The sequence below is a fragment of the Phyllostomus discolor genome, chromosome X, assembly GCF_004126475.2.
Source record: "Phyllostomus discolor isolate MPI-MPIP mPhyDis1 chromosome X, mPhyDis1.pri.v3, whole genome shotgun sequence".
NCBI classification, from domain to species: Eukaryota; Metazoa; Chordata; class Mammalia; order Chiroptera; family Phyllostomidae; genus Phyllostomus; species Phyllostomus discolor.
Window position 1 is genome coordinate 36869314 of NC_050198.1, and position 27363 is coordinate 36896676.

Sequence of the window (27363 nt, forward strand, 5' to 3'; positions counted from 1 at the left end):
ATGCTTTAAAGTGAACAAATTAGTATTTTCACATATATTCTGGGTACTATATAAAAAGCTGCCTTTGTGTTAAGCTCTGGAGTGAGTGAATCTGCATGTGAGCCTCTTAAGAACCATTTCTCACTTTGCCACAACACTGAGGGTCTCATAGGTACAAGTCCCGTTGCTCTTCAAAACTGGATATTATAAAGGCTCATCTCTCAGGTACCAGCCTTAAAATTGGGCATACGTGCTATGAGGTACTATTTATTTCCTTTTCACAGAGAAGCTGCAGGTTTTGTGGGATACCATGCTGAGGGTGGGATTGTGTCTCAGCCTTTCCTACCCACTTCAACGTGATTTCCCTCATTTTCCCAATGTGAGGGGGCTGCTTCTCCAGTTATTAGGTTTTTTCCAAGAGAAAATTGTTCCATATAAAGTTGTAGATTAATTTTGTCTGTGGGAGGAGGTGAATTTAGAATCTTCCTACATCATTATCTTGAACCAGAAACTTCCTTGTTTGTTGATGATGTTGGCATTTATGGTTATGAAATGCCTCTTACAACTGCTTTGCTGCATATCATCAATTTTGATATGTTATAGTTCCATTTTCATATCTCAACAGTCTTTTAAATTTCTCATTTGACTCATTGGCTATTCAGTAGCACTTTGTTTAATATCTACATATGCTAATTTTCCAGGTTTTTTCCTGTCATTGATTTCTAGTGTCATACCATTGTGGTTTGAAAGATGACTGATACTATTTCAACCTTAAATTTGTTAAGGCTTGTTTTGTGGCCTAAAAAATGATTTATCCTGGAGAGTGTTCCAGGTGTACTTGAAAAGAATGTGTATTCTGTTACTTCTGCATTGAGTGTTCTGTATATATCTGTGAATTCACATGGTCCTTCAAGTGCAATATTTCCTTATTGATCTTCTGTCTGCATGATCTATCCATTAATGTAAGTGGTGTATTAATGTCCCATACTATTGTATTGCTATTTCTCTGTCTCTTAATATTTGCTTTATATATTTAGGTGCTCCTATATTAAGTGCATAAATATTTAGAAATGTTATATCCTCTTGTTGGATTGTTCTCTTTATCATTATGTAATGATCTTTATACCTCTTGCTACAGACTTTGTATGAATGTTTATTTTTCTTATATATGTATAGCTACCTCAGCTTTATTTTGCTTTTCTCTTTCCATCATTTCATTTTAAACCTTTGTGTATCCTTACATCCGAAGGAAGTCTCTTTTAGGTAGCATATATTTGGGTCTTTTTTTTATCCATTCAGCCACTTTATGTCTTTTGATTGGAGAATTCAGTTCACTTAGTTAAAGTAATTAGTGATAGTAATGAACTTATTGCCATTGTATTAATTGCTATTGGCATTTTTATACTTTCTCGTTTCCTTTTATCTGTTTCTCTTTTCATTTGTAATTTGATGATTTTGGTAGTGATATGCTTATATTACTTTCCCTTTATATTTTGTATCTTCTGTATTTTTGTCTTTGTGGTTACAATGAGGCTTACATAAACAATTTATACTTATAACAGATTATGTTGATAAAAACTTAATTTTGAATACATTTTAAAGCTCTAAATTTTTATTCTCTCTTCATGAATTACATTTTTGATGTTATAATTTAACTTTGTTGTTTCTCCATGAACAAAATGTTATATTTTTACTATTTTTGTCTAACTTTCACACTAGCTTTATAAATGTTTATCTCACCACCTATATACTAGTAATTTTGAATTTTACTATGTATTTACCTTTACCAATTAGATTTATACTTCCAAATGTTTTCCTTTATAAATTAACACTCTTTTATTTCAGCTGAGAAAAGATATGAGGGGAGATCCTGAAATAATGAGAATTATCTTCTGAAGGGTGGGCCCCTAGTAGTATAGGCTTCTCCTGCTAGGTGAATGTCTTAAGAACCCTTCTGTATCAATGTACCAGCTGGCATCATTGTGAGAGGCTGTGTTCATCTTTAGTGAATTTTTTGAAGATGCTTTCAGTTCTTTTGTCCTCTTCAAGATGGGTAACTTATGAGTGCACCTGCCCATGCTGCACTGAGTGTTCAGCAGTTTTTGACCAAAAATGGCATGACACCGATGCCCCACCCTCCCTGTGTGCCCAGTCTCATTCAGAGCAACCCCTTTTTTTGTTTCCCCAAATGAAAAATGTCCTCAAAAGGAGGAGTTTTGCTGATGTAGAAGAGGTGAAACAAATGACAGAAACACTAAAAGGCATCAAAATCAAAAAGTTCAAAAACTGTTATGAGCAGTGGAAGAAATGTTTCAATAGGTGTACGGCATCAAATGGAGAGTGCTTTTAAGGTGACTGGGGTTAAAATATGTAAGAATAAATACACAAGTTTTTATAAATAAAATCTGGGTTTTTTTTCAGAGGTCCTCTCTCGTACTTTATTATTTCTTGTAAGTTCACACTAGTGGTGATGCATTCCTTTGGTGTCAGCATGTTTGGAAAATTCTTTATCTCTCCTTCATTTCTGAAAAAACAAGTTTTCTGGGTAGGTTTTCTTGGTTGGAATTTTCCCCACCACTTCCTATATATTGTGCCACTCCTTTCTGGCCTGTAAAATTTCTGATGAAAAAGTCTTCTGATAGTGTTATAAAGGTTCCCTTCTACATAACAAATTGTTTTTCTCTTGTTGATTTTAAGATTCTCTTCTTGTCTTTAACTTAAACACTTTAATTATAACATGTCTTAGTGTAGGTTATTATTGATTCACTGCATTTGGTACTGTCTGGCCTTCTGTGATCTGGATGTATCTTTTCTTCCCCAAGTTAAAAAAAACTTTTCAGCCATTATTTTTTCAAATATGTTTTCATCCCTTTCTCTGAATTTTCTCTTTCTGGTATCCCTATAAGGTGAACAATGGTATACTTTATAGTGTTCCACGAATACCTTAAGCTATCCTTACTCTTATTCATTCTTTTTTTTTTTTTTAGCTGCTCTGATTGGATGGGTTCCACTGTCCTGTATTTGAATTCACTGATTCTTTCTTCTTCATCTAGTTGTTAATGTTCGCTTCCATTTTATTTTTCAGTTCAATTATTGAATTATTTGTCTTTGTGACTTCTAGTTGATACTTTCTTATATATTCTCTCTCTTTGTTGAAATTTTCACTTTATTCTTCCACTCTTTTTCCGAGCTCAGTGTGTATTCTTTGGGCCATTATTTTGTCAGCCAACTCACTTATCTCCTTTCCAAAAAGTCTTTTTCTTATGAGGATTTATTTTGTTATATTGTTTGGAATATATTCCTTTGTGTCTTAATTTAACTTGTCTTTGGTTTCTGTGCATGAAATAAAACAGCCCTCTCTCCTAGTTTTAAAGAAGTGGCCTCATGTAGAGATAAACCTAATCATTCAACTTTGTCCTAAACTCATGGTTGTGTCTCAAATGTTTGTGATTGCCTCATCAGCCTACTTTATTTTCAATGGCTCCCAATAGTTCAGACTGTGCCAGGACTTGTCAGTATCTCAAAGAGAAGGATCTCAGTCAGCACTCAGATTCAGGTTGATTGGAAATAAGACATTCAGACAATGTATTTTACACTATTCAAATATATTTATTTGAGGGGAAGACTGATAGTTTTCTTTTTTTCTGTCTACTCTGTCTCACTTGAGCCCTATGGTAATAGTCAGTTAAATTCTGTTACTATTAAACCTATAAAAACAAACCCTGTTGGCCATTAGATACAAACTATATAGGGTGGCAAACACAAAAGCTGAAGTACCGAACATGCACACAAGCTCTTTTCTAGGAGACACTAATGACTTTGACTGAGGCAGAAGGAGAGCACAAAGATGGTACCCACCAGACTTCCTTGTCTCATCAGAGGATTGTAGTTAGCCCATAGATATGTGTTTAATTAGAATCTTGCTCTCCTGGCTACAGCTATGAAGACAAGGTGTTAGACCTCATTTACAAATACCAGTAATGTGAAGCAAGACAGAAAAAGAATGCAAAAAAATTTCCCACTGGCTTCCATCCAAAGAGCACCTCAGTGGACTACCAGAAGTATGCCAATCCAGAAGCCTTACCAGCCAAAATCTACAAGGTAAGCCTCCTTCTCAGAGAGACTAGGGGTGCTTTGTATCTCTGTGCCTTGAGGATGATAGCTGGCCACAAATTGTATCCTTGTTTGTTATAGTCCATTGGGACCCATGAACAGAAAGACCTCCCCATCCAAATTAGTCAATCAAAGGGCACATCGTGGTCAATAAGCACAAAACCAGGGCATCAGATGCTTGTACAAACTGAGGTTACCAGGTGCATATAGAAGCTATCTTCTGGGACATACCAGCACTGTGGACACCTCAGATGTAGAACATGAATATAGCACCTGCCCTCCAAGGTCTCCACAGAGGAATGTAGTCAAAACACATTTAAATTTGTGTTTATTTAGTAGCCTACCTCCCAGGCTGCAGCTATGAAGATAAGCTAAAAAGTATCTTTTACAGACAGACTAGGTACCTTAGTCTGTTGCCTCTAGCTGTGCTTTGGGCTTGGAGGCCAGTGAATAACTCTTTCTCTGTTAGAGTCCTGTGGTAACTGTGAGCATAAGCTACTCTAGTCACTTTCAAAGTCTAATATTTTAGAGGTACCCTCAGCAGCAGATGGTAATAATTAGGGCACCTGATAAGTATGCAAGTTCCTTTATAAGATATATCAGTGAACTGGAATGAGGAAAAGGGGGAGTGCAAATATGGAAACTACTGACCTTTGTCTTTGAAGAGTATTTTAGTAGATAACTGGATGTGTGTTGAGTTAGATGGTTGCCACTCATACCAATACTTTAAGGTAAGCATATACAGTAAGCCTCTTTCACAAAAAGTATGGCTGCTTTTCAGTTGGCAGCTTCTGTGCTGAGTTCTGGGCCCTGGGGTGTGTTAGTTTTCATGTGAGCCCTTCAATAACTGTTTCTCACTTTGCCATAGGCTTTTGAATCTTGTGGACACAAGAGCCTTTGGCTTTCAAAACTAGATGTTTTGGGAGTATCTCTCCTGGGTGAAAGTCTTAAAAGTTGGGGTGTCAGATGTGGGATTCAATGCCTTGGCTCCTCAGGGAGAGTTTGGAGTTGTTAGTTTCCCCCTTATTGTGGGTTGCTGTGCTGTGGATGGCATTTAGAGTGGTATTTTATTTCAGCATCTCCTACCCTCATTGATGTGTGTTTTTTCCTGTTTATACAAAGCGTAAAGTAGCTCAGCTAGTTTTTTTGTTTTGTTTTGTTTTTCAGAGGAAATTGTTACTTACGTAGGTGTAGCTTTGGTATGTCCATGGGAAGAGGTGACGTCAACATTCTCCTACATTGTTCTCTTGAATTGAAATTCATGATAAGGTTTTATATTTAACTTGTACTGTTTTTTATGATACCAGTAGACTTGAGATGTTATGCACATGTAAAGTAATACCTAAAGCAAACATTAAAATTAAAAACTAGACAAAGATACATACTCAAAATTTATAGAACACTCCACCAAAAAATATAGAACACCCTGGGTCACAAAACCTGAACATATTTAAAAAGTTGAATCATGTGGAGTGTATTCTTTAACTATAATGGAACCAAAATAGAAATAAATAACAAAGAGAAAACCAGAAGTTCTCCAAACACTTAGAAAATAAACAGCACATTTCTGAATAATCTATGTATCAAAGAGGAAGTCACAAAGTAAATAAACAAATACATTGAAATTAATGGAAATAAAATTATAACATACCAAGATTTGCAGGACACAGGTAAAGGCAGCGCTAAGAGAGAATTTTATAGCACTAAATGCATACATTAGAAAAGAGGAACAATATCAAATCCATAATATAATATTGGTCCTCAAGTACTTAGAAAAAGAAAAGAAAAAAAAAGAAAGAAAGCCAGTGTAAGAAACATATGGAAGAGAATAAAGATAAATGCAGAAATCAGTTAAATTGAAAACAGAGAATAGAGAAAATCAATGAAACAAAGAGGTTTTTTTAAAAAATCAATAAAATTAAAAAACTCCAGGAAGGCTTATAAAGAAGAGAGAACATAAATTGCTAATAACAGAAGTGAAATGAGGGATATGGCTACAAAACCTACAGACCTTGAAAGTGTAAAAAGGGAGTGATATGAACAGGTCTAAATGCATAATTTTGACAAATACATGAAGTAGAACACAAAAAGCACAATCTAACTCAGCTCACCCAAATCAAATAATTTGAATAACACTATAATTTAATAGTTAATTGAATTCATTATTTAAAAATTCCCCCTAAAAGAAACGTCCAGACCCACTTGGTTTCAATGGAGAATTATAGCAAATGTTTAAAGAGGAATTAACAACAATTCCATACAATCTCTTCTAGAAAATAGGGGAGGAGGCAGCACTTCCAAATTAATTTTATAAAGGTATTATTACTCTGATACCAAATTCAAATAAAGAGAAATATCTCTTGTGTATATATTAGATGCAAAAGTCCTTAATAAAATATTAGCAAATAGAGGGAGAGAGGATGGCAGCCAAGTAGGTAGATGCCGAGTCCACTTGCTCTTGCACCCAACTCAGGCATTTGTCTGATCTTCCAAAAAATAAACTGAACATTCAACAGAATCTTAGCTGATACAAAGTTTGAAAGACAAGAGTACAAAAGACTCTTCACAACAGGTGGTAAAGAGATTTTACAGGTAGAAGGGGAAATATCCCAGGTGTGGCACTTGTAGCCACAATGCCTGCAGCCACAGAGCCTGAATAGCAGAGAGCCTGGTCAGATATCACAGCATAATGGCTCCCTGCCCTGGAAGGGCAGGGAATCCCCAGACCTAGGCCAGAAGGGACTTAGATATGGAGGTCCAGACTACACACACACACACACACACACACACACACACACACAGAACAGCACACCCATACTGGCAGCAGCAAACACCAAAGGGGAGAATGAAAGAGATGCTATCTGCACCTGGGTCTGTTGGAGGAGGTGGGCCACATGGCCAGCTGTGACTATGATAGACTCTTACTTTTTGGAAAGGTGGTTATATGGAAAGCCGGTCAGTGACACAGTGCTGCAGTGGGAGTGCCCAGAGAGGCTTTTTAAAAAGGGGGATCTGAAGCATGCCAGTAAAGGGCAAGGGCTGAGGGCTCAGTTTGCTCTGACTCAGTGCAGCTGGGAAGATTGATCAAAAAGGTGCAAAATGAGGGGATTTCTGCTGTACAGTGTGGAGAGGTCAGGCCTCTGTATGCTGTGAGACCAATGGGCTGGGAACAGTGCACCTGCAATTATTTAAAGCCAGACAGCACCCCCATTCCCTAGTGGAACCTTCCAGAAGGGATGGTTGCACCCAGCCTGTTACAGGGTGCAGCCAAGAGGGGGGACCCCAAATGGGCATTTGAAATGGGGTCCGGAACTTAAGGTATCCAGGAGATTTTAAGATGTCTTCACCCCCCCCCCCAGGTGTGGGTTGGGGGAAGGGACAAGTGGAGCAGGGCCTTTGAGAGCTGTTTCGCATTGCAACAGCCTTGTAGCTAACCTCTGGTGTGGTCATTTAACATATCTATAGCCTTTGGCTGGTCGCTTGGATATGTTAAATAGCTGTGGCCATGCTCTGAGCCAGGGGAATGGAAGTAACTACCCCACCAAGATGTAACTGGGGGGCAGGTCCCCTGAGTTAAGCGCCTGTGTGGGAGCTCGGAGAAGATTGGCTCCATGACATTGGGGTCACACCTGCCCAGACCCACAATGGTGACCAGAAAAGCTGGAGAAGACAGCAGATTGAGGGCAGGTGTGCCCAAGTGTAGGAGGAGTCAGAAATGGGGCTGCAGAGGAAGATTGGCGCAGGGATTTAAACCCAGACATGGCAGCCATTGAGGAGAGAACCACGCAGCTTTAGCAGAGTGAAGACTCCCACAGCCCTGCAAGAGAGAATCACCATGCTGCTTTAGCAGAGAACCACCACTCAGCTTTGGCGAGTGGCGACCACCCGCCCTTGCAGCCATTGTGCAGGGGGAGAAGCACGAGGTTTTGGCTGAGTGGGGACTCCCGTGGCCCTGGGAGAGAGGACCATGTGGCTTTGCCCCCTGCAGCTTTAGAAGGGGGAACCACTACCTGGTTTTAGCAGAGATCCCGGCGACACAACTGAGGGTGCCAGGAACCCAGGGAAGTCTCCCAGTTGAGATGGAGTACTAACTGGGAATAACCAGAGGACTGCCTGAGCCATGGACTTCTATTTCCTTTCCTGAGATATGGTACTCTGGACTGGGCAAAGGGGGAAGGAAGGAAGGACTGTGTGTGTTTGTGGGTGTTTTAAGGGACTTTAGGATTTTTGATGAAGACATTAGGTCACTACTTTAAGTTTGTATAGCATTAAATAAACATTTCCTTTCCTTTTCATGAATCTCTGGCATTGAGAGACGTCTTTCCTCTGGCGGCAGACATAACGGACCTGGGGGCTTCTTTCAATAATAGTATATCGTCCCAGGGGGACGTTCTTGTTTGTTCTGTAACAAGTCCCCACCTCATGCAAGAGCAGGGAAGATTTGCAAAACTGTTTGGGCAGGCTCAAAAACCCAGTAGGGTGCATTTCTGCAATAGACAGCAAGAGGAATGCCTATAGGGCACATTTTGAACTCACAAGGAGAAAAAAATACACTGGTTCTTAGGGCCCTATTTCACTGAGGCCAGCAAAGCAGGGAGATCAGAAAGCGGTGCAGCAAGAAGGAATTAGGGCCCCACTCAGCCTCAGCTCACAGACAACACTGCCATCTACACCAAGCAGGAGAGAGCTGACCCTCTTACACAGATTGCTCCCACCCTGTGAAACAGACAGCTATTTAATCAGAAACTAGATTATTGGAAATAAGCTGGGACAGACCAAGACAAGTGGTGCAGGTGTAGGGAGAATACACCCACAGTTTACCCAGAAGACTGAACAGTGCCTCTCAGGGGAGACCTAGAGGCCCCACTACCCAATCGCAACAGAAGCTCCCTCTAGAGGCAGGTGAAGGCAATACCAGAGGTTCAACAACCCACCCTGGGACCTTGAGCTTATAGAGATGGATCCAGAAACAGAAGTCAGAAGGGGAACACCAAATAGCTGAGGCAAATTTGCATCTCACTCTTTTTCAGAATTTGCATTCTTTCCTTTTCTTCCTTTCACATAGCCATTAATTTCTTCTCAAAGAAGAAATTAATATTTCTTCTTTCTATTCTTCTTTCGCTTCAATTGTATTCTAAGTAATTCACAACTCTCAGTATTTTATTTTTTATTCTTTTTATTCAGATTATACAATATTTTTCATTTTATTGTTATTTCAAATCTCACATTGCACCTTTCCCTTGTCTTACTCCATTTTGCCTTCCTCTTGACCTTTCTTATTTTTCTTGTAAGTTTTATTTTCTCCCATGCTATGCCTTCTTCCTATTCCTTACTCTTAGTATGTCTCCTCCACCTTCTAAAAAGCATTTTTCCTTCCTTTAATCAGCTCACATTCTTTTTCTCCTTCTTATATTATTACTCCCATCACACCTTTATAAATTGTGGCTTGTTGGGCATGGATATTACAGTTATCGGAGTTCTATCATGGTATTCCTATTTTTTCACTTTTTTGTACTTCAAATCTCGTAGGTAGCTCTCCCCCTGTCTAACTTCATTTTGCCTCCCCTCTGCCCTTGCTCATTTGAGTTAGGAATTTTATTTTAATATTTTCCCCTTTCTTAACCTGGATTCTATATCTTATTCTTGTTAGTTTTCCTTACCCTATCATCTCAAAATGTTTCTTTTCTGGAGACATCTCATATTCTCCTTTCTCTTTTGTATAATATTCTTATTCCCTTTCCACCTTTATTAATCTTTGCTTAGCTATTGTTGTTATTGATCCTGCTGTGGTTTTTCTGTAATTTTTGTTCCCTTTGGTTCAATTCCTTTTTAATTTTATTTCAAACCTCACAATATACTCTCCCCTTTTCTTACTCCATTTTGTCATTGCCCTTTCCTGTTTTACTTACATTTTAAATCTTATTCTCTCCCTTTCTTCACCTCATTTCTATTCCCTACTCTTATTATTTCTCCTCCTATTTCCCACTCAAAATCATTTATCTCTCCTTTAGTCATCTCATACTCCCTTTGTCTTATAATATTCTTTATCTCTCTCTACCTGTATTAAACTTTGCTCAATTGCTGTTGATATTGCTGATGTAGTAGAAGGGTATTTTTGCTGGTGTGGGCTTGGTTTCCTGGTAATATTGCTTTGTTAAATAACACCCATATAACAACATACAAGACATGGTGGGAGTGGTGACTCCCAGTCAGCCAGCTGGAGCAGGGAACACACTGATGAATGAGCCACCAGTAAGCAAAGCCCAAATACAACAAGAGAACTCACACAAACTGAATAAATGGCAACTTAGAGCATCCAGATGAGGAGATAAAAGAGACCACACCACTGAGTCCACAGAACTCCAACCATAGGAGTCCACCCCACAAAGACAGGTAGGCAAAGCAAAGCAACCTGAGACATAGAAACAAACAAAAATAGTCATCTAAAATGGAGAGACAAAGGAAGGACCCCCAATCAAAAAGAATGGAGGAATCTCTAGTTAAAGAGCTAAATGAAATTGAGGCAAGCAATCTATCAGACAAAAATTCAAAATAATGGTTATAAGGGTGCTTAAGGAACTCAGTGACAACTACAAAGACCTGAGTGGGAACTATAGCAGCATGGAAAAGAATAGAAATGATGATCATAAACCATGAAGAAATGAAGAATACAATGTCTGAAATGAAAAATACACTAGAAGGAATTAAAATCAGGCTAGATGATGCAGAGCACAAAATCAGTAAGCTAGAAGACATGGTAGAAAGAAATACTCAGGCAGAGAACAAAACAAAAAAAGACTCAAAAAGAACAAAGGATACTTTAAGTGAACTTCAGGACAACATAAAACGTAACAACATTCATGTAGTAGTAATATCAGAAGATGAAGAAATGGAGCAAGGGATAGAAAACCTGTTTGAAAAAATAATAACAGAAAATTTCCTTAACTTGGTGAGGGAAAAAGTCATGCAACTTCAGGAAGCACTGAGAGTTCCAATCAAGAGGAACCCAAAAGGCCTACTCCAAGATGCATCATAATTAAAATATCGAGTGTTAAAGACAAGGAAAGAATCTTAAAGGTAGCAAAGGATAAACTACAAGGAACATGAAAGGGGAGCTCCAGTTAGGCTATCAGCAGGTTTCTCAACTGAAACACTACAAGCCAGAAGGAATTAGCATGAAATAGTCCAGGTAATGAAAAGCAAGGATCTACAGCGAAGACTACTCTATCCAGCAAAGCTCTCATGTAAAATGGATGGTGAAACAGAGAGCTTCCCAGACAAAAGAAAGCTAAAAGAGTACCTCTCCACTAAGCCAGTACTGTAATAAATGCTAAAGGGACTGCTATAAAAAGAATAAGAAAGAAAGAGAGCCAGAGAGGGAGGGAGGGAGAGAGAAGGAGAGACAGAGAAACAGAGAGATAGAGAGACATAAAGGGAGAGAGAAACACAGGTATGGAAAAATAGCAATGAATAAGTACCTATCAATAATAACCTTAAATATAAATGGATTAAATGTTCCAGTCAAAAGACGTAGGGTAGCTGAATGGATAAGAAAACATGACCAGCATATATGCTATCTACAAGAGACCCAACTCAGAACAAAAGACCTACACAGGTTGAAATGAAGGGATGGAAAAAAATATTTCAAGCAAACAGATATGAAAAGAAAGTTGGGGTAGCAATACTTAGATCAGGCAAAATAGACTTCAGAACAAAAGCCATAATAAAGGACAAAGCAGGTCACTATATAATACTTAAAGAATCAGTCCAACAGCAAGATATATCCCTTGTAAATATATATGCAGCAAACATAGGAGCACCTAAATATATAAAGAAAATTTTGGAGGACTTCAAAAAGATATTGACAACAACACAGTATAATAAGGGATTTTAACATCCCACTGTCAAAAATGGATAGATCTTCCAAACAAAGAATCAACAAGGATATTATGGAACTGAATGATACTCTACATCAAATGGACTTAACTGATATATACAGAACCTTTCACCTGAAAGAAGCAAAATACATATTCTTTTCAAATGCACATGAAAGATTTTCAGATATAGACCACATAATAGCACACAAAACAAGCCTCAAAAAATTTAAGAAAATTGAAATCATATCAAGCATTTTCTCAGATCACAATGGCTTCAAATGAGAAAGCAACCTCAAGGAAAAAACTTAAAAGCAATCAAATCCATGGGGACTGAATATGTTATTAAACAATGAATGGGAAAACAATGAGATCAAGGAATAAGTCAAAAAGTTTCTGGAAACAAATGAAAATGAATATACAACAGCCCTAAACTCATGGGACACAGTGAGGCAGTCCTAAGAGGAAAGTTCACAGCAATACAAGTCTACCTAAAGAAGATAGAAAAATCCCAAATAAACATCCTAAACCTATGTCTACAAAAACTGGTGTAACAACAACAAATAAAGCCCAGAGTGAGTAGAAGGAAAGAAATAAGATCAGAGAAGAATTAAATGACATAGAGACTAAAAGAACAATTCAAAGGATCAATAAATCCAGGAGTTGGTTCTTTGAAAAGATAAACAAAATCAACAGACCTTTAATCAGACTGATCAAGAAAAAAAGAGAGAGGGCTGAAATAAATAAAATCAGAAATGAAAGAGAAGTTACAACTGATACCACAGAAATACAAAGGATCGTTAGAAATTACTGTAAACAACTATATGCCAAGAAATTTGATAACCTGAGGGAAATGGACAAATTTCTAGGAACATACAATCTGCCAAAATGGAACCAAGAAGAACCAGAAAGCCTGAACAGACTGATAACAACTAGTGAAATTGAAGCAGTAATAAAAAAAAAAAAAAAAAAAAAAAACCAGCATACAAGTGCTCTGGACCAAATGGCTTCACAGGTGAATTTTACCAAACATTTGGGAAAGGACTAACTCCTTCTGAAACTATTCCCAAAAATTCAACAAGAAGGAAGACTCCAAAACTCTTTTTATGAGACCAGTATCATTCTAATTCCAAAGACATAACCAAGAGAAACATACAAGCCAATATCTCTGATGAACATAGATGCTAAAATCCTGAACAAAATACTGGCAATCTGGATTCAGAAATATATTGAAAAGATTCAAGGATGGTACAATATTTGAAAATCAATAAATATAATACATCCCATAAAACAATGAGGTACAAAAATCACATGAATATATTGGTAGGTGCTGAAAAAGCACTTGATAAAATCCAGCACCCATTTATGATAAAAACACTCAGCAAATTTGGAATAGAGGGAGCATACCTCAACATAATAAAAACCATATATGAAAAACCTACAGCTAACATCATACTCAATGGGCAAAAAAAAAGCTTTCCCCTTAAGATTAGGAAAAACACAAGGATTTCCATTCTCATCACTCTTCTTCCACATATTGGAATTTCTAGCCATAGTGATCAGACAAGAAAGAGAAATAAAATGCAACCAAATTGGAAAGCAGGAAGTAAAAACTGTTATTATTTGCAGACAATATGATAGTATACCTAGAAAACACTACGGTGTCCACCAAAACAAACAAACAAACAAACAAACAAACAAAACCCCCAAACTACTTGACATAATAAGTGAATCTGGCAAAATAGCAGGATACAAACTCAATATTCAGAAATCAATGGCATTTTTTAAACCAACAATGAAATATCAGAAACAGAAACTAGGAAAAAAATACCATTTACTATAGCAATAAGAAAAATAAAGTACCTAGATATAAACTTAACCAAGGAGGTAAAAGACCTGTACTCAGAAAACTATACATCATTGAAGAAAGAAATTAAGGAAGATATAAATAAGTGGAAGCATATACCATGTTCATGGATTGGAAGAATTGACATCTTTAAAATGACCATAATTCCCAAAGCAATCTATAGATTCAATGCAATGGTAAAATACCAATGGCATATTTCACAGGTCAAGAAAAAATATTTCAAAATTTATATGGAACCAAAAAAGACCCTGAGTATCCTCAGAAATCTTAAGAATGAATAACAAAGTAGGAAAGATCACAATACCCAATATTAAACTATACTACGAAGCCACTGTAATCAAAATATTCTGGTACTGGCATAAGAACAGACAAACAGACCAAAGGAATAGAATAGAGAACCCAGAAATAAACCAAAGTCTCTACTGTCAATTAATTTTTGACAATGGGGGCATAAACATACAACAGAGTAAAGATTGCCTCTTCAATAGTGTTGGAAAAACTGGACTGCTATAAGCATAGAATGAAACTAGATCACCAACTTACACCATACACCAGATTAAACTCAAAATGGAGAAAAGACTAAAATATAAGTCATGACAAGATAAAAGTCCTGGAAGAAAGCATAGGCAGGAAAGTTTCAGATACCACATGTAGCAATATTTTTGCTGATATATCTCCCAGGGCAAGGGAAATAAAGGAAACAATAAACAAATGGGACTACATCAGACTGAGAAGCTTCCATTGCATGGCTAAGGAAATGAACATCAAATTGAAAAGGAAACTGCTGTGTGGGAGAATATATTTGCCAACAATACATCAGACAAGGATCTGAGCTCCAAAATATTTTAAAAACTCATTTGACTCAACATGAGGAAGACAAACAATTGAATTAAAAAATTCAAGAGCAAAGGAGCTGAACAGACATTTCTCCAAGGAGGACATACAGAGGACCCAGAGTCATATGAAAGGATTCTCAGCATCACTAGCCATCAGAAAGATGCAAATTAAAACCACAATGAGATATTACCTCACACCTGTCAGAATGGCCATCATTAATAAATTAACAAACAAGAAGTGCTGGGGAGAATGCAGAGAAAAGAGAACTTTAGTGCACTATTGGTGGGAATGCAGACTGGTGCAGCCACTGTGGAAAATAGTATAGTTTCCTCAAAAACTTAAAAATGGAACTGTTTTTTGACCCAGTGATTCTGCTGCTGGGAAAATACCCTAAGAATCCAGAATCACCAATTCAAAAATATTTATGCACCCCTATGTTCATAGCAGCACTATTTATAATAGCCAATGCTGGAAACAGCCTAAGTGCCTGTCAGTAAAGAGTGGATCAATAAATTTCCATTGGTACATTCACACAATGGAATACTACACAGCAGAAAGAAAGAACTCCTACCTTTTGTGACAGCATGGATGGAAATGGAGAATATTATGCTAAGTGAAAGGAGCCAGTTGGTGAAAGACAAATATGATATGATCTCACCTATAATAAGAATCTAATGAACAATCTAAACTAACAAACAAAATAGAACCACAGGTATGGAAACTTGGAGTGGACTGAAAGTGACCAGAAGGGAAGGTAGAGGGGGATGACAATGGAAAGAAGGGGAAGAGACTAGATAAAGAAAATGTATGAATGATTCACAGACATGGACAACAGTATGGTAATTGACAATGGGAGCAGGCAATGGGATGGGCAGAGGAAGACAAAGGGGGAAAATTGAGACAACTGTAATAAAATGACAAGAAAAATGATTAAAAATTAGCAAATAGTATTCAGCAATATATGAAAACAATTATATACCATGATTTTGTAGGGTTTATTCTGGAAATATAGGGCTAATTAATTATATGAAATCAATAAATCTATCGTGTTGATGGCCTAAGGAATAAAACTCATATGGCCGTATCAATCAATGTAGAAAAACCAGTCTACAAAATTTGATGCCCATTCATTATAAAAATGCTCAGAAAAAATCAGAATAGAGGGGAAATTTTACTTGACAAAAACAAGTTTAAAAACCTTTAGGTAACATTATGCACAATGGTGTAAATCTGAGTACTTTTCCTCTAAGATCAGGAACAAGATAAAAATTTCTGTCATCACCACTAATATTCAAATACAGTTCCAGAAGTTCTAGCTACTGAATAAGGCAAGGTTAAGGAAAATTCACACAGATCAGAAAAGAAGTTGCTGTTGACATGATTGTTTACATAGAAAATATATAGAGAATCTATAAAAAAACCTATTACTAATATGTGATTTGTATCAAGGTTGGTTGGATTTGTATATGCTAGCAATGGACACATGGCTACCAAAATTAAATATACAATGCCATTTACAATCACTCAAAAAATAAAATACTTAGTTGTAAATATAAGAAGTGTACTAGACTTGTTTCTGAAAACTACACAATGCTGATGAAAAAAAATTAAAGAGCACCTAAATAAATGGAGAGATAAACCATATTCACTAATTGGAAAAGTAAAAATAATAAAGATGTGGATTCTTTCCAAATGCATATACAGATTTAACAAAAATTTTATCAAAATTCCAGCAAGAATTTGTACAGACATAGATAATATTATCCTCAAATTTACATGAAAAGACAAATAAGAATAACTTAAAAGTTTTTGAAAAGGAAAAGTAAAACATGATGAATTTGTCTACCCAATTTCAAGACATTATGTAGCTCTTAGAATCAAGACTGTGGTATTGGTGGGAAGATAGACAAATTGCGTAGTGGAACAGAACAGAAGACCCAGAAATAGACATATTCATATATGCCAAGTTGATTTTTAAAAATAAGATATAAAAACAATTCAATGGAGAAGACAAGCTTTTCAACCAATGGTGCTGGAGCAGTTGGGTTTATAGGCCAAAAAATGAACCTATACCTGAATCTAACTCTTAAAAATTAACTCAAACTGATAATGAAGTTAAGTGTAAGATTATAAAATCTTAGGAAAAAATTGATGAAAATCTTAAAGGTCTAAAGCTTGGTAAATAATTCTTGGAATTGACAAAAATGCATGCTTCTTAAAGGGAAAATTAATAAATTGAATCAAATCAACATTAAAAACTTTTGTTCTGTGAAAGAATTGGTAAAGAAGATGAAAAGACCAGCCACAGATATAACTTGTCTGACAAAGGACTAGTGTCTGGATTATATAAACAAATCTTAAAATTCAACAGTTAAGAAAACGTAATTAGAAAATAGAGAGAAGAAATGAAGAGAATATTCACCTAAAATAATATACAGATGGCATGTGAGCACATAAAACATCATTAGCCATTAGGGAAAAGCAAATTTAAACCACAATTAGCTATCACTATATACCTTTTAAATGGCTAAAGCAAAAAAAAAAATTGTGGCAATAATTGCTGTTGAGGATGTTAAGAAACTGGATTACTTATACATTGACAATAGGAATATGAAATTGTACATCCACTCTAAAAAACAATTTGTAAGTTTCATTAAAATTTTTTAAAAAGTTATCTACCATATGACCTAGCAATTGCATTTGTGGGCATTTATGAGAGAGAAATTAAGACTTATGTTTATACAAAAACCTTCATATGTATGTTTACATTCATTATAGCCCCAAACTGTATACAAGGCAGATATCCTTCAATAGGAAAATGTTTAAAACAAACTGTGACACACCCATATCATGGATTGCTACTCAACAATGAAAAGGAATAAATCATTGAATAAAAGGAACACCTGTATGAATCTACAATGAATTATGCTGAAGGAAAATAGTTGATCTCAATGAGTTGTAATACTCTTTGAGTTATTTTATATAATATTTATGAAATAACAAAATTATAGAAATGGAGAACAGATTAATGGTTACCATAGGTTAAGAAGGGGATCGGGCAACATGAAAGTAGATATGGCTATAAAAGGACAATATTAGAGATCCTTATGGTGGTGGAAATGTTCTGTGTCAGTGCCAATATCCTCATTATGACATGTAACTATAATATGGAAGGTGTTATCATAGGGGAAAAGTAGGCAAATGATATTTGGAATTTCTCTGTATTATTTCTTACAACAGCATGCGAATCTAAAATTATCTCAAAATAAGGAGGCCACCTCTAAACCTTAAGTCTGTAACTGGTCTGGTGAGGCCAGAGCCAGCATCTAACCTCTTTCCTTAGCCTGTGTGGGCCATTCTCATTGAAGGCACCTGCCAGCTGCACAATGTGGATTTCCAAAACAAGAAGGTGGTTTAACTGGGCACAAGGCTGGGCATCATGTGGATCTTGGCAGCAATGCAGGGCAGAGTTGGCTGCATGAGCAAGCCCAAAAGGGGGGCTGGAGCAAAGTTTCCAGGCTTCATGGGAGGTAGACTAAAGAAGGCTTGATTGGGCTGCTGTGTGAAGGAAAGAAACCTGATGGTGCTAGCTGAGGTAAACTGTGAGAAAGATTTTGTTTCGAGATATATAAAATTTCAACAGTTGGTCTAGCAATGAGCCCTTGGAACCATGTTGCATTGTCAGAGACTAAAGGATCAACTCTCCACATGCAGTTAAGGCTTCTTGAATTTCTTTGAGCTCTCTGAACTTCCTGTGGGCCTGAGAGAGAACCTCTCTCAAGGATCAGCTGGCCTTAGCAATTGACAAGTGTATGACTGGAATCTTAGGGAAGAGACAGTGAGGAGGGAAGAAGGATAAGGCACCTGAATGAGCCAAGTCCCATGACCAGGCCTGGGGGAAGAGGAGAGAGTGGGAAGATTGAAAAAAAAAAACAAAACTGAAAAGAAAAGAGCATTACTTTTAGGTGCTCTCCACTATTGTTCTCTGAACCATTCCATTGGATGACAATCTTGCCAGGGTCCAGCAAGAAGACATCACCTTGGTTAAAATTGGTGCAGCTCATTTGTACCTGCAGATGAGCAGTAGACATTGTTCAAGAGGAATTCTTAGGTACTAGACAGAGAGGCCCCGGTCCTAGGGCAGACAGTGGGCAGGACATATTTCAGTGTCTCTCCACATGTAACAGCTGCTTCACATCATATAAGTTGGTCTCCACATGTTTTATCCCAGGAGGCCGTACTCCACTTCTTGTAGCTGAGGGAATATCCATTTAGTTATTTATTGAGCACCTGCTATGTGACAGGTAGGAAGGAAACAGTGGTGAATTACACAGATGCAGTCTCTGCCCATGTGGGTGATGGCAGTAAATAAGCAAGATAAATATAGATGGTGGTAACCACTGACATTGAAGTAGACACAGTGATGGATTTTTTGTCAGAGTGGTCAAGGAAATCTTCTAGGACAGAATGACATTCCAGCTGAGATATTAAGATGAGTAGGAACCAACAACCAAATAACTAGTGGAAGAACATCAGTGATAGAGTCCCCTCAGCATGGAAGAACTTGTTTTATTCTAGGAACTGTGTGAATATCAGTGTGTGATGGGGAAAAGGGTGCAAGTCAGGCAGCAGCAGGAGCATTAATGATACCATGGCCTTAGGACCAACCCACTCCAGGAATCAGTTCTCCTACCCCTGGCATTCATCTTGAACAGTCTCCATCCCAGGCATCCCACAATGTAAAGGACATGCAGAAAGACACCCTGGAGTAGATAGGTTTTGTCTTTGAGTTCCCTGGTGACTCAGGGTGGTTGCCTGTGCTCAGCAGTTCCTCAAGTTAGTGGAGACTGCTGATGTGCAAGAAAGTAGCCTTAGACCAGCCTCCGAATTCTTGGGCTCATTGAAATTTTTCTTCTTGATTTCAAACTTGAATGCAAAGTTTTGAGTTAATCAAACTCATTTGTTCGTGGGACACTATCATCATTGGCCTTTATCAGACCTCTCTCTTGTTTTAAGTATTTATATATTCTATTTTATCTGCATACCCTACTCCCAGTCCTCTTTCTGCCACAGGTAACTATTCTAACATTTTAACATCTATCTTTTAATTTTTATACTGGTAAAATGTGGTCTGTTTTTTGTGTGCCTATATTTTTATAAAACAGAAATCGGCATTCTGTTTCATAAAAAAATTATCTCAAAGAAGGTTAAGTTATCTACTCCAGGAAGACAAACAACCCAATTAAAAATGGGCAAAGGACTTGAACAGACACTTCTCCAAAGAGGACATACAAAGGGCCCAGAGACATATGAAAAGATGCTCAGCATCACAAGCCATCAGAGAGATGCAAATTAAAAGCACAATGAGATACCATTTCACACCAGTCAGAATGGATGTCATGAACAAATCAACAAACAAGTGCTGGCAAGGTTGTGGAGAAAAAGGAACCCTAGTGCATTGTTGGTGGGAATGCAGACTGGTGCAGCACTGTGGAAAACAGCATGGAATTTCCTCAGAAAACTAAAAATGGAACTGCCTTTTGACCCAGCAATACCACTTTTGGGATTATATCCTAAGGATCCTGAATCACCAATTCAAAAGAACCTGTGCACCCCTAAGTTCATAGCAGCACAATTTATAATAGCCAAGTGCTGGAAGCAACTCAAGTGTCCATCAGTAAATGAGTGGATGAAAAAACTGTGGTATGTTTACAGAATGGAATACTATGCAGCAGAAAGAAAGAAGGAGATCCTACCCTTTGAGACAGCATGGATGGAACTGGAAAGCATTATGCTAAGTGAAATAAGCCAGGTAGTGAAAGAAAAATACCATATAATCTCAAAACAAACAAGCAAGCAAAATACAGAGACATTGAAATAAAGAACAAACTGACAATAACCAGAGAGGGGGAGGGAGAGGGATAATAAGGGAAGCACCATCAAGGAACATGTAAAAGGACACATGGACAAAGCCAAAGGGGTTAGTTTTGAGGGTGGGAGGTGGGGATGGATAGAGCGGTGGGGCATGGTGGGTGAAAATGGAAACAAGTGTAGTTGACAATAATAGAAAATTAAAACAAAAATAAATTGGATCTTAAAGAAAAAAATTTAAAAAGGCAGTTTAAAAAATATAATTAAAAAATAAAAAAATATAAAAAGTATTTAAATAAATTAAAACTATATAAAATATATGTATTTTTAAATTTTTATTGAAATTATTGGAATGGCATTGTTAATAAATTACATATGTTTCAAGTGTATAATTTTATATCAACTATGTATTATATAAGCATATGATATATTGTATATTCACCACCCCAAGTCAAGTTTCCCCCTTTACCCTCTTCTACCTCCCCCACCCCCTTTCCCTCTTGTAATCATCATACTGTTGTCTGTGTGTATGAGGGGTTTTTAAATTGGCATTCTATTGCATAAAAATTATCTCAAAATAAAGTTGCATTTTAAAATATAAAAAATATGGAATGCATTTAAATAAATTTAAAATGTATAAAAATATTCAAAAATCAAATATTATGGGTGGAGGGTGTGTGTGCATTCAAAATCCTATCATTTTTTATTCATTTACCTATTTTGTTACCATTTATCAAGCCACACACATTTTGCCTGCCCCAATCTGATGTTTGTGGTCACTGAAGCATAATGTTTGCTTTTATATTACGATGTGTGAAAGGATACCTGGAAGAATTTTGTTTTTTTCATAGCTGTGATTCTGTACAAGTGCATTCCTGTGTAAAGTTTCATATGTTTATTGAAATGAGTGTATATTTTCATATGCATTTATGGTTGTGTTTATGTGGGTGGTAGTTAGTTTAGTATTTTGTGTGTGTGTGAGAAGGCACAGGATAATATATTGGAGTGTGCAAAAATACTAGGACTTAAAAAAATCCTATACTTGCATTTATTTATTTCTTTGTATTCCATAATGTACATTTCATATTTGTCCATAGGATACAATATTAATATTTGTATTAGCACTGTTCAGTGTTGTCTATACATAAATATGTACATATATATTAGGGAACATGCTAATTGCCAATATTTTAAATAGCACTTGCAGTTTGTAGACCACTGTTTTAGGAAATTGCAAGTAGTTTGGTATAGCTGGAGAAAAGAATGTATGCGAGGAATTGGCAGGAAGTAAAAATTGGAGAGTCAGCATTCACCCTACCCTTAATGGTCTGAACTCCATACTAGTATTTATCTGCAAAATAGAAAAAACTTCCTCCAAAAAATAATTAAAAAAAAGGGGTAATAAGGTGAACTGTAATTGATAAACTGTTGAGAAAGGGTATTAAGGATAATATTGGTTAGTGTAATCACAACAGAAAACTTCAACAGGCTTGCTTACACAAGTATTTAAATTATTTTTATGTTTTAACACAACTTTGAATAATATCAAATGAAAAGCAACTCACTGGGGAAAATATTATAAACATATAAAGTATATACAAGGTTAATACCCTCACTAAATTAAGAACACTTACAGATAAGCTTTTAAAAAGATAACTCAATAGAAAAATTGGCAGGGGACATGAACAGGGAAATAACAATAGAAGAGATGCAAATGACCCATGATCACATAAAAAAAAGGTGTTCCCCATTACTCTAAATCAAATAAATATAAATCTGATCAACAACTGAAAATCAATTCTTCACCTATAAAATTGTAAAAATAATAATACCCACTTTCATGAGGATATAAAAGACAAGCCAAATATATACAGTATAAATAGGAACATAAATTACTTTATCAGAAAAAAAAGAAAATGTAAGTATGGTAAATAGTTTTGAAAAGGGACAGATTGAAGGCAGCATAGTACCAATTAAGAAACTATTATATAACTCAGGTAGTAGCAGTATAAATGGAGAGTAGAGAACAGGTTACAGACACACTAAGATATAAGACTTAGAATGGAAATTGAAATTTAAGAAGGAGTCAAGGATGACTCCTGAGCCTCCATCATTGACTGCTAAATGGATTGTGGAATAATATAAATCCTACCTGACTTTAATAGGGAGATTACACCTCCCCACACACAAAGTATTTCTCATTCCTTTTTCTCTTTGGGACAAAATGTAGTTTTCTCCATCTCTTTTTCTTAAAATTAGACTGTTTCTTTGTCCAGTACAAACAAATATAAAGAGCTATAATGCATTGGAAAGTCACTGTAGGATCTTTACCTACATGTTCAATTTACTTTGTATAACACCATGAGGTAGCTGTTATTCTTATTTTACAGATGAGCAAACACACTCAAAGACAGTAAGTGATTTGTACAAGAATGTGTGTGTGAGGGAAGTTTAAGACTTGGATTATAGAATTTGAATCCAGATTTATTGGTCAGTGCTTTCTGAGTGGGCATTCTTTGCACCATAGACTTAGACAACAGTCATTTACAATGTAGATAAAGTATGAAAAGTTAGGCAAATGAAAGACTTTCACCTTGGCAAAGACTCTCCCTGGTAAAGAAGATTCACTCAGCTACAGCTTCTGCTCAAAGCTGTCATGGAGCCTAGATTCTGACAGTCTATTCTGTCAGCTGTGTTTAGTTCCACTGGGTGCTTCCAACTAGGCTAGATGTTCTGTGATTGATACCTTTCAGTATCCAACTGAGTTATACAAATGAAAAAACAGTTCCTGGGATGACCTTTACATTTCATTTACTCAAGGCCTTAAATGCCAAGCCTGAGGCCTATCTTCAGCATTCATTCTTTCATAAATGCATATCTTTAGTCTACAATCATTCTTTCATAAATTAATATCTTTAGCCTACAAACTTGTAGTGACTGTATGACAAGCCCTATATTGGGCTCTGACCATTCAAATAATTAGAGTGACCCTATTCACATCTAGATAGAGAGTAGAGAGAAAATCCTAACATTGAAATAGAGGGTTATATGTGCTGTGATATTGTTAATCTGTGGAGTGTGGTGTGGTTCGAAACCTAGTGTTTAGGGAAGACTTCTTGGTGGAGGTGGTACTTGTCCTGAGCCAGATGGAGAGGGAGTGAGGAAAGCATATGAGAAGATATGGAGGAGCATAGCACATGAGGAACAGAATGGGCTTGAGATGAGGTACAGAGGTTTTCAGACATCAATAATTAGATATTTGCATACCGGACAAAGTAAATGGGGCTTGAACCTGAAGATAGTGGGTGATTATTGCATAATCATTGGCAGGGAAGTAACTGGGTCAAATTTGTATATTAGGAAAAACACTGTAAATGAAGACAGGGTAATCAGTTGGTTATTTGTAGAAGTTCATGAAACAGTGAGATCTGAGCTAAGGCTGAGTCAGGAAAGAAAGTTATTTACTGGACTGGGTGACTGTGCATGAGAATGAGAGAAAAGGAAGGGTCTGAGATGATTCCTAGATTTTTGGCATGGCTGACTGGGTGGATGAAATGCCACTTATGAACCTGCAAGAGCAACAGGTTTGGAAAGATGATGAGTTTTAGACATGTTAAATTTGAAGGATCTATGAGACATTCATGTGGAGATGTCAGGCATTCAAGTATCTGAAGTTTAAGAGAGGGACATGGGCTATATATTTTTTATTCATCAGTACTATCACTATCAGTGATTTTAGCCCTGGCTGGTGTGGCTCAGTAGATTGTGTTCCGGCCTGAGAACCAAAGAGTCGCTGGTTCAATTCCCAAGTCAGGGCACATGCCTGGATAACAGACCAGTCCCCAGTAGGGGGCGCTTGAGAGGTAACCACATATTGATGTTTCCCTTTCTTTCTCCCCATTTCCCCGCTCTCTAAAAATAAATAAAATCTTGAGAAAAAAATTTAAAAAGCACTATCTGTGATTTTACAAGGATTAAATAATATGGATATAGATATGTATATGCTTGTTATTTAGTTGTTGAACATACTGAATATTTACATACTGAATATTATATACTTATACTTTTTTTCACAGGTAAAACCAAAGTAAATGATAACTGCCACTTATACTATTTGCCATGAATTGTGCTGTTTAATTATTTAGTGTTCAGCATAAATCTTTTATGTAAGAATAATTATTCCTATTTTTCATTTTAGTTGAGTACAGGAAACAGTGTAAATAGGCCAAGGTCAGCTAGCGCCAGAAGTAGCAACTCGGAAGCCAGTGTTCTTTCTTATCTCTCACTTTCTGGGTTGGGTTGCAATAGCACTAACAATGGGTTGCATTACACACAGGCAGCTGCTAGGAAGGCTTTACTCCGCCCCCATTTCTGGCCCCGAACCCAGCAGGTAATGACTAACGAGCTCCTGTGGAATTGTGGGTAGATATCGGACATGTAAATGAAAGGATTCTTAAACAGCTCCTTGCTTAGTCTTTTGTCCTCATTTTGCCCAGGGTGAACTCGACTCTCAGGCACTAGGACCGTGCGGAATCCAGGCTGCTATGGCACCTCTGCTCACCGCCAGAATCCAGTTGCTGCTTCTGCAGACGATGGGCTTTCTCATTGGCCTAATAGGTAAAGCAGCTCGAGCCTTTGGCGGCCCCAAGTTTGGCTCCATGACCACACCGCCTGTGGTTGAACCATTACTACTGCTTTCGGGGGTGCAGCTGGCCAAGCTGATCCGATTGAGGAAGGTGAGAGTACACCGCGGGCTGATTCCAAAGGTGGTAGAGAAACAGGTCTTTCAGTGGAACTAAACTCCGGGAAGTTTTATGGTGGTGGTTGTGATGCTAACGAGTTTGGATTTGGTGGAAATCAATGTCATTCCCACCCTCCACTAGGGCGACAGAGGAGGGGCATTCATTGGGGGTAAAAGGGGACTTCTGGGAGTTGTAGTATGTTTATATTCAGAGCATTTGCTGTAGGTATCAGCTGGACTATTTTGGCACCATTCATATTCCTTATTGTCCATTTGTCCTGTTTGTAATAATTGTGTGGGAATAAATCAGGTGTGGTTTACAAACTGATTCTGAGGGAAATTCATTACTTCTTGAGCTCCCTGCCCCCACCCTATCTGCTGCTTCTCATTCAAGTGATTTTTATATTAAAAAATAAGTAGTGATTTTTATATTAAAAAATAAGTACCTGCTATAGGTATACCTGCCCTAGGATAATAATAGTTGTTGCTACTCTATATTTAGCGCATAGTACATGTCAAATGCTGTGCAGGGTACTTAAACATATTATGTCTTACTGCTGTAATTCTCTAGGTAATATCCCCAATTTTACACATGAGGAACTTGACTTAAAATGACTTGCACAAATACACAAAAATTAGTGGAAATTATTAATCCAAAGATTTAAACAATTCCAACAATCATTCTCTCTAGAGTTGTGCAAGCAGGGCCATTTATTTCTCTATCATATGAATAGTTAGTCAGTTCCCTAGAGATCTTGGGTTATAGTCTAGTATTCTTTCTTTATTTCACTCTTGTCTTTATCCCTCTGTTGTCTCATTTGTTTTTCCTCTTTGGTTTATTACCATGATCTAGAATGCCTTTTTCACACTCCCGATATAACCTTTCAATGACATTTCCTGCATTTTGCTTGTATCTTGTCTCAACCTTTTGTCTCCCATGCATATTTTTACTAACAACTGGGGAGTAAGATGTAGTGGAAAGACAATAGGTTTAAAATTTTGGTCTGCCTCTTCATAGCTCTAGGACCTTGGGCAAGGGCTGCCATGATAATTGCACATAATGCGTGTCAAGCACCTGGCACATAAGTACAGGGTGTCATAGTGATTAGAAGGATGGACTTTGGAGCTAGACTGCCTGGATTGAGAAATCCTGGATCTCCTAATTAACTATGCAATCTTGGAAACATCCCATAACCCTTTTTGTGGCTCTGGTATCCTGCAATAAAAATAGACATGATGATAGAATCTACCTTAAAGAGATGTTGTGAGGGTTAAGTTCATATATGTAAAACTCTTAAAAACACCACCTGCCATCATAGTCCAATATGTCTTACTATTATTACTGTCATCAGGTTTTTAGAAATGATAGCCATTATTAACATGTTATACTTACCCATGAAAAGAGGTCATTTACATATACTTTACGTAAGTGTCCTGAAGGTAAGATACAATCTTATTTGTCCTAGTTCTCCTTCAGTCCCCCCAAGCTTCTACCTCCATCAATGCAGACATTAACAACTTTTTCCCATTCTTTCTTTGATACTTCCTTTCTCTAGAGCAGTGGTTCTCAATTGGAGTCAGTTTGTCCTCTAGGGGACATGTAACAATGTCTGTTGACATTTTTGGCTGTCACAATGGCGTGAAGTTGCTTTTGCATTGAGTAGGTAGATACCATGGATGCTGCTAAACATAAAATATGTAAGATAGTCCACTAAGTGACAAACAATTAACTGGCTCAAAATGTCAATAATACTAAGAATGAGAAACACTGCCCTGCACTATTTAATGTTTGAGAAAGCTGGCTTCCTTTCAGTCTTATTGCTAGGGACTAGGAAGAAGCCATTCAAAAATTAATGATGGTTTGACGTATTTTTTTTCTGTGAGACTGGGTCACTTTCAGTTGTGTTTTTGGTCAAGTCTAGAGTTCCAGATGAAATAACAATAGCTATCATTTATAGAGTGCCTACTGTGTACTAGGAATTTTGTATATTTTATCTCTGCTTCTCATATTAAACAGCAAGAAACTAAACTACTCTAAGATCTAGATGGAAGTGTAAATATGAGGGAGTTGACACTGTTAC

At 37.0% G+C, this 27363-nt stretch overlaps 1 protein-coding gene across 1 annotated transcript in view; it reads left to right on the top strand.

Annotated features, from left to right (window-relative positions):
• The first annotated feature begins 24939 nt into the window (after nucleotides 1-24939).
• FAAH2 (fatty acid amide hydrolase 2) overlaps nucleotides 24940-27363 on the top strand; it is a 68377-nt gene continuing 65953 nt past the window's right edge. The window contains exon 1 of the mRNA XM_028523280.2: nucleotides 24940-25277. Coding sequence (XP_028379081.1) covers nucleotides 25086-25277 — 192 coding nt within the window. The 5' untranslated portion in view covers nucleotides 24940-25085. The remainder of the gene's footprint in view (nucleotides 25278-27363) is intronic.